Here is an 8,694-nt window from a genome sequence, read left to right as displayed (position 1 = left end):
GGCGAGGGGAGGCCAGGGAGATGGTCAGAGGCTGGAGCAGCTCCGGTGCAAGGACAGGCTGAGAGAGTTGGGGGTGTGCAGCCTGGAGAAGAGGAGGCTCCGGGGAGACCTAATAGCAGCCTTCCAGTGCTGAAAGGGGGCTACAGGAGAGATGGGGAAACACTTTTCATCAGGGAGTGTAGTGAGAGGACAAGGGGGGAACATTTTGAAGCTGAAAGAGGGGAGATTGAGATGAGATCCAAGAAAGAAAAGTTTTCCTGTGCGGGGGGTGAGGCAGTGGCTCAGGCTGCTCAGAGAAGCTGTGGATGGCCCATCCCCGGAGGGGTTCAAGGCCAGGCTGGATGAGGCTTTGAGCAACCTGGGCTAGTGGGAGGTGTCCCTGCCCATGGCAGGGGGATGGAACTCGATGATTTCTAAGGTCCATTCCAACCCACACCATTCTACGACTCTATGAAGCCGAGCAAAGCTCCCGGCTGCAGGTCAGCAAGCTCGGGTGGGGAAGTGCACGGGGTAAATGCAGAGCATGGGAGGCTCCGTCTCCAAGAAAAACTTGGGGATCACCACCAAAACTGAACTGCTGTGAGTTCAGTGCAATGCTGAGCCCAAAGGATAACATGGTCCTTTGATGTATAAAAACATCACACAGAAGAACAGAAGGGACAGTGGTCCTGGGCACAACTCTTAGAGCCTTACCTAGACACTACAGCCAGCTCTGAAGTTCACCTGACAGGGACAACAGAGTGATTTGGGACAAGAGTTCAAACAAGAGGCTCCCAAATGATCAAAGACCAGAAGACAATCCTGATGATCTGATCTGTAAGGGTTGTTTCCTATTCCGTGCATCAGGAGGAGTGCTGTGCAGGAACCAGATCACTGCAGGGGCCATTTACACTTGGCAAAGATCCTGGAGAGAAAAGGATGCAGTCCTATCTGGCTGACAAAGATAAAATGAGATCCAGTGGCTGAAGCTGAAAATTAAACACATTTTCAACCTTGAAATAAGATGCGAGTTCACAGCAGAATGTGGAAACAATTCCTGGTGGGGTCACTGTTGTTCGGAGTCTTCTGAGAGCGATGAGCTGCCTCTCTCCTGGCAGTCGCTTCTGAGGCGGGTCCTGCAGCGTCCTCTCCTGCCGATGTGTGCGAAGGGGAAAGAAGTGCCTCAGCAGTCCTGTCCCATCCGTCTGGTCTTGGGACACCAGGGAAGAAGAGAGACCATCGCTGCATCCTCAACACCTGCAGCTCCACAACAGGACAAGGGCTCCAGCCCAGGTGGCTGCTGGAAGCTTGCAGTGGGCCCCAGAGCTCCTGTCCCCAGCACTGAACTGGCTTGACGAACCCTGGGCAAACGCTGCCTCCTCCACAGCTTGGCCTCTGCCAGGACGGAAGGCAGGACGGGGCTGGATCAGAGCAGAGCTTTGAGCAGGGCTGCCCCGTGCTGTACTCGCCCCGCGTAGTTGCATGGACACGGGACTGAGAGGGAGCAGCCCCAGGATGCAATAGCAAGGGCGGGAGGTTTCTGCTGCTTTCTGCACATCAGGGAGGCCTGGAGCATGTCTCACCTGGTCAGCTCTCTCCAAACACGAGTGGTACCTCAGGCTCCTTGGCGACCCACAGCAGCACCCACCGTGTGGCTGCTCCACATGGGAGGGCTCTGCTCTTCTCCAGCTGCTGAGGTTAGGCTAGATGGTTTCATTCTTCCTCTGGCCAAGACCACATGGAGGCTTCACAGATGGGAAAAGCCATTCCAAAGAGCTGATGGAGAAGTTCCTGGTTGCTTCCCGCTGTTAAATATACAATTTTAGTGCTGCTCTCGCACTAAAGCATTCCTGACCCTTCACTGAAACAGCAGCTTGTTACTTGGCATTATCTAAATCAAGCCCATTCATATCAGCCCATTTGTTTCTTGCTCTTTCTCTGCTCCCCACAGGGCTCTCGAGCCCAGTCCCAGTGCTGCTCTGGGCAGGGCTGTGTGGCAAGGGCAGGAGGCAGCACTGCCAGAGCAGCTCACAGTTCAGGAGGTGATTGGAACAACCTAAGGAAGCCACTGAAGGCCACGTGCTCGGACCTCACTCACTGTAAAGCCAGTCGGACATTTCCAGACAGAAGGAAATGGTGATGTCGGGTTTTAAGCATCAAGTAATATTCAGCATGCTCTTGGGGCTCAACAACAGCCCCGCTCCAGAACCGCTTTCCATGTGCTCCACCACCTTCAACAGAAGCCCCAGGTTTCAGCCTGGCTCCCTGATGCCAAAAGCAGGCTGGGGAGTCCCAGCCTCCTCACTACTCACCTTGCGCCACAGACAACAAGTGCACGACAAGCAGCAGAGAGCCGTGCGGCTCTGCCCACCCGAGGGAGCGCCACTGCCTCCCCCAGCCAGCCTCCCAGCTGTCCTGAAAGCTGCAGGATGCAGGCACCGTGCTGCCAGGTCAGTGCAGAGTCCTCTGACACAGAACCGGCAGTGACCATGTGTCCCAGCTCCTCCAAGGAGACAGTGCTGGCTCTGTCTTCATATCATTAAAAACAAAAGGCACCGTGGCTGCATGATGCTGTGCGCATGGTGGGCTCTATTTGCCGTGCTGCTCCAGCTCCAAGGGATGCCTGCACATAGCAGAGGCTGTGCTGCAGGCGGGGGGCCCCACTGCCCAGGCGGAGTCAGAGGCACCGGGAGAGCAGGGCTGCGGGAGGCTCTGGGTTGGTGCCTGTCTGGACCTGAGGATACACTGGAAACCTCTGCCCAGCAGAGTGCAGACGCAATTACAAATTGGACACGTGGTGTGATATGTGGACCTCACACACACTGAAAAATAAGCGTCTGAGTCCTCTGAATAGGGAGGACACAGGCAAAGGGTCAGAGATAGATGGAGATACCTGTCTCCTGAGAGATAACCTGAGATAAAAGGTCCTGCTAGATGGAGTGAGAGAAGGCAGCATCACCTGGGTAGGATTCTGCATTGCAGAGGTCTCGAGACAAACCAGCGCTGCACCTCCAGCCATCAGGGCAGGCACTGCAGACCAGTATGTCTGGGACAAGGACCACGAGCAGAGGAGAGACAACCTGGCGACCTGGGGTGAGATGGCTGCACAGACTGCACTGCCAGCTTCCCTGGCACAGCCACAAGTGCCGTGCCTGGCGGTCCCAGCTGTCGGTGTTAGGGCCGGAACTGCCAACAAGCACAGGCAGGGTCCCGCCAACACAATCCACACCACGTCCTGTGATGCCCTGAGGAACAGCCAGGCACATTTGTGCTCCGAGCAGAATCAGAACCCTCACACCGATCACACCCAATGTGTTCATACAGGCATCAGTGCCCCACAAGCTCACTGCCCGCTGTTCCACCTGGTTAAGAGTAGGATGGCATCTCTGCTCCCACCACAAGGTGCCCTCTGCACCAGCCATGGCACTGGGAGCCAGGAATCAGCCTCACCCACCCAGTCAGCCCACTGCTGGCTCTGAGGGTCAGTGTGGAGGTCAGCCCCATGGCAGACACTTTCTCTGCAGGGAGTCACGGTGCTCAAGCACAACTGCTTGCTGGCTGTTTCAATCAGCTCTGCTTTGCCTCCTGCAGCCTGGGTCCTGTAGGCTGGCACAGTGGTGACAGGAATGGGTGCAACGGCAGAGAGAACACGCAATACCTGAGTGATTCTGCAGAGCCTGGTTCTGGCCGTCCTTCGTCGGTGTGATGAGATCCCAGATAAAACTCTTAATCTTCTCATCCCCCTTGTAGTGTTTGACGCAATAGACCAGCAAGGCCCGACAAATCATCTCCATGTCCTTCTCGTTCAGGTGCCACTTGAACCGCCCGTGGGTCAGGATATCTTTCCAGCGTCCCCAGCTGGAACAGCAGAACACAGACAGAATAAACACTCCCATGCAACTAGAGACCTTGCCAGCAACTCTCTCCAGCAACTCGCTCAGGGGCACAGCCCTGCCAGCTCTGGATAAGGATGTTCTGCCCTCACATCATGGGAGCACAGAGGGGGAGAGGTTTGCTCAGGACTGAACAGGGCAGAGGCAGGAGCAGAGTTGGAAGTGCCAACTGCCAGCCCATGCTTTGCCCCCCTAACTCTCCTTCCGTCCCAAATGTTCACTCACAGCCTAGGTCCGACCAAGGAGGTCACTGCTGGAAGGAGGGGACACTGCAAGCAGGACGGACAGAAAGTGGCTGGGGCAGCCAGTGGCCCATGCGCGTGCTGGGGCAGCTGGAGCTGTGGCCGTGCTCCCTGGGAGGGGGCGAGACTCACCCGAATATGAGCAGGTTCTTCTCCACGCGGAAGCACTCAGCCCGCAGGTACCGTCGTGTCTTCTCGTTGAAGCGCCGCGAGCGTGTGGGTCGCTCATCCGAGTCACTGTCCAGCTCAGAGAACTCCATTAGCTCGTCCTCTTCGAAGGAGTTGTAGTGTTTGGTTTGCTTCCGCACCCGGGGCCTGTCAATGACCAGGCTCTCCTATGAGAGACAGGGAGGAGAACATGCTCAGGTGTGGGCAGAAACACCTGCATTCCATCAGGGCACAGTACATCCTCTTCTCCACGCTGGCACCCTGCTCATACCTCTGGTTCCTAGCTTGCCAGCCCCGTGGCTAGCCATCACCTTCCCGCTGGGATACCTGTTCAAATGACCCGCCTGTGGCTCTGCCCACACACACGAGACAATTCCTGGCCAGCAAAAATCCAGCCTGAACGATCACAAGAAAAATAGGCCCTCTGGGTTCAAACTGCTGAAAACCAGCAAAAATCCAGCCTGAATGATGACAACAAAAACAGGCCCTCTGGGTTCAAACTGCTGACAACCAGCCGCTGATTCAGCTCTGAATCACACTCCTGGCCCTCCCAGCACCACCTGCGCCAAGCGCTGTGCTGGAGGTGGTGTAATTTCTGTGTCGGGGGCGATAGCTGGGCTGGAAGAGGAAAGACAGCATCCAAGAAGGTGCAGGAGGGAGCAATACGAAATTAAACAGCATGTACCTGCCTCCTCTCCTTCCCCCCACCCTGTCGAAGGGACCCATGCCATCCTAATCTGGTGGATTTCAAGCACGTGGCACACACAGACGCACAACCGCTCTCCCATTCTCCCTGACAGAGTGGTGAGCCCTGCAGAGCCACGAGGCCTCCCTCTTGCTGCTAACACCATCTCTATGGCGTTGCTGCCCTAGCTGGAATTTTGGCAGGCCCTGGGGCCACGCTGAAGCCGCTGCAGCACCCTGGGGCCGGGAGGAGAGGTATGGAGTGCAGCCGAGCCCACGAGCCCAGCAGAGAGATGGAACCCCATCCGTCCGCTCCTGCCTCCCGACAGGCAGAGTCACCAACCCTCCCAGCTCCATCTCCGCGCTCAGCTCAGAGCTCCTTTGGGGGGCAGAGCAGGCAGGGGCGGAGAACAAGAATGATGCCGCTAGGAGACGCTGCCCCCGGGAGACACTGCCCAGTGGCGCGTGGGGAACGTCTGACAGCTCTGCTCCCAGGCCAGGAGAAGGCAAGCACTGGCTCGCTGGAGCTCCAGCGGCTGTGTTTGCCCATGACCGCTGCTGGGAAGGAGCCAATTTGCCAGTAAGGGCAAGAGATGAGACTCCGGGAGCATCCATTTACAGTCCGTAACCCCCTCACCCGGACATGGTGACGGGCCTGCCAGATCCACTTGGCTTTACTCCTTGTTCTCACCCCTGAAGGCTGCAAACACTGATGGAGGAAAGAACGGCACAATCCAAACCTGTTCCTGCTTGCTTCGTCGGGTCAGGAGAAGCCCCAGGCATTCCCTTCACCCTTATTCATGTTCAGCTTTTAGAGAAATTTGTTTCTAAAGCAAAGCCTGGACACTGAGCCTGAACCATGCAGCCTTCAAACAACCCCCCAGGCTTGGGTGAGTGCGGCTAATATTCGGTTGGATATGGAAATGTCCAACGGGCAACACGAGGGAGCATTTGGCACGGTAAGAGCAGGGGGAAGTACCGGAGGAGTTGCCCAAGCCAGAGCTCCTCTTGTGACACCCCTTGTGCTGTCAGGGCCAAGCCCAGCTGGCCTGGATGTCCTTGCTTGCACTCTCCTGCTCAGAGAAGATGAAAAGCTGAGCAAGAGGGAGTATTTGCAGACATCGTGCAGGGCTGTGTCCATCACCTGAGGCTCCGAGCCCTGGCAGCTCCTTCCCCAGCCTGCTCCAACTTAGGACAGAGCTCTGAGACCCAAACCAGACCAATCATCGACACACAGTGATGCTCTGACAAACCCTGTGCCACAGCCACAATATTCAACCTCTCTGCAATGCAATTTGCCTTTGTTTGTGAATGCAAACGAGGTGGGGAAGCAGCACAGCACCTCACAGTCCTCACAGTATTGGTGCGTTCACCAGAAAGAGCCAATTCTTCTGCAAAGAGATGCTGCCTTCCAGCCAGCACCCACTGCCTGCTCCAACCCAGAAAGTACACTGCTCCCAGTACAGCACCACATCCCCGTGCTTGCTCAGCAAGGGCCCCCAGTACCAGGGATTCCTTCATATCTATGAAGCTGGTGACAGGCTGGGACCTGAGTGTGCCAATGTGCCCGACACAAACCTCTCGATCAGCAGTGTCCCAGTATCATCATGCAACCGCAGCTCCTCAAAATCCTCCCATGCTGCTGCTGCTGGAACCCACACATCAAATGTTATGAATAAATCACACCAGAGAAGCGTGGGTATTGCGGTTATTACCTTGGCATTAAACAGGACCATGTGATGCACAACCAATTCCAGGGACCTGCCTGCTCTGATGTTACCTGCTCCCCACCAGCCTCAACTAACTGCAAGTCCACTTTGCTTCTAGGTCACTAAATGGCTGGGCTTGCTGCTGGGTTGAAGGCTCCCTGAACAGGTCCCCGGGTGCTGCAGCCCTGCAAAGGGCCTGGAGGGCCACCCAGGGAGAGAAGAGGGAGCCTGGGCCGGCAGGCACAGCTGCATGCAGCCTGGCTTCCTCACTGCCCACTGCCAGCAGAGCTGGGGTGCCCTGCCAAGCTTCGCCACAACAACCACCACCTCCTTAGCCATCGAGACCTGGGGTGGTGGGAGGTGGGGGGCTGCGGTGAAACGAATGTGCCTGGCACTGTGAGCTCCAGGGCTGGAGTATACAAACTCACGTACGTCAACCCTCCAGGCCTCCTCCAGAGCTGCCAGGCCAAATGCTCCTGTCTGCCCAGGGCGCCAGGGCTCAGGTGGGCTTGGGTTTGGGCTGGGGAATGGTTACATGGCTTATCCCATGCGTGGGAAGAGCCTTCCTCACCCCACCAATTCCCAGCCACAGCAAAAGCCAGCACTTTGGCCCCTTTGTGCCCTGCCAGGGCACATGGCAGCTTGGCCCTGGCATGCCTCAAGCTAACGAAGGTCTCTGGGCTTGGTGAGACAGCCAGGGATCCAGGAGATCAGAGCTGGCACCTCAAGCACAGTATGGGACTGTCCTGGTGCTGCTCTGCACCAAAGCCCCAGTCCCAGCTGCCCAGGCTGCCAGCGCCCAGCCTGGCTGGCAGCAGGAGGCACTCATACCTGCCTGTGCTGTGGGGAACGCCCGCACAGCTCCAGCTCATGCACAGGCAGTCACGTCACGCTGCTGGGTTCACAGGTATGCCACTGCGCTGGCTGTTTCATCCTCTCCTCCCCTCACACGCTGCCAGCCCCAAGTGTCACCCCTTAACCAGGTGTGGGAGTAGCTGGGAGCACAGACTGAGCACCCTGAAATACCAGGTAGACACAGCCCAACATGTGGCTAAAGTATTTGGGGCTTTAGCCAGCACACTCAATGACCAGTCTTCCCTTGCAGTAATTCCTGACACCTAATGCACACCCCTTCACAAGCCCAGAGGAACCAAACAGCTCCTGCCTGAAGACCATGCCAGGCAGTGTCAGAGCGGTTGTGGGGCACACGGGCCACGAGCTGGATCCTACCTTTTCGTTCTTGGCATCCGTATCGAGCTCTGCTATCTTGGCCCACTTTTGCCAGAAGTTGGGGTCATCTAAAGAAATGTCAGTTCTGTTTCCTGATGCTACAAAGCTGGCCTGGGAGTGAAAGAAGAGTGAACAAGCTTCAACCAACCATCCAGATGTGACTTCCCCCAAACAGAGAGATCCCCAACACATCTGTTGCAGTGCACGGTCCCGCTGCTTAAGGGAGATGAACTCCTTTCTTCTGCAGTTCCCTCTGACCCATTGGAAACAGAGCCTGGTCTGAGCTGCCTGCAAGAGGAGGAGGGACAGATGGCCCTTGGTGACCCCAGCAGACCCTAGTCACGAGTTGGCACAGAGCTGGCTCCTCAGGTTCTCTCCCGTGGGGGTGTCAGGGCCCCACGGCAGCTTCCCATGGCACAGCAGCACCCAGCTTTGGGCCAGCACCCGGGTCCTGCCACCACCCTGGGGGTCTCCCTGCAGAGCCAGGTCCCATGGCAGCAGAAGATTGAGGCTAGAGACAGAGATGGGCTGAGCTGCAGGAAGGCTGTGCTGAAGCCACCACAGCTCCTTCCCACTCCACCAGCAGCCCAGGTCTCCACCTGCATTTCTGCTTGGCAAAGCACCATACCGAGGCAGCACTGGTGTCTGGAAGAGCAGGGGACGTGACAGACTCCAGATCAAATAAGCTCAGGTCAGGTCTGGATCTCACCCAGGCTTTAAACTCATCCGCCCTCCCCAAGGAGGGGCCTGAGCCTGCTCACAACAGCCCTGGGCAGAGCCTAGCTCTGG

The 8,694-nt window shown here is 57.0% G+C and overlaps 1 protein-coding gene across 1 annotated transcript in view; it reads right to left on the bottom strand.

Moving 5' to 3' along the window:
- The window catches only part of LOC104466162 (chromodomain-helicase-DNA-binding protein 6-like), a gene marked incomplete at its 5' end in the record, with an annotated part of 47,342 nt that overhangs the window by 19,358 nt on the left and 19,290 nt on the right, over positions 1-8,694 (bottom strand). Inside the window, 3 exon segments of the mRNA XM_010079501.1 lie at positions 3,629-3,837; positions 4,247-4,449; positions 7,906-8,016. Of these exon segments, the coding sequence (XP_010077803.1) occupies positions 3,629-3,837; positions 4,247-4,449; positions 7,906-8,016 (523 nt within the window).

The sequence above is a fragment of the Pterocles gutturalis genome, unplaced genomic scaffold (genome assembly GCF_000699245.1).
Source record: "Pterocles gutturalis isolate BGI_N339 unplaced genomic scaffold, ASM69924v1 scaffold6754, whole genome shotgun sequence".
Lineage (NCBI taxonomy): Eukaryota > Metazoa > Chordata > Aves > Pterocliformes > Pteroclidae > Pterocles > Pterocles gutturalis.
This window is presented reverse-complemented; position numbering and strand designations above follow the sequence as displayed.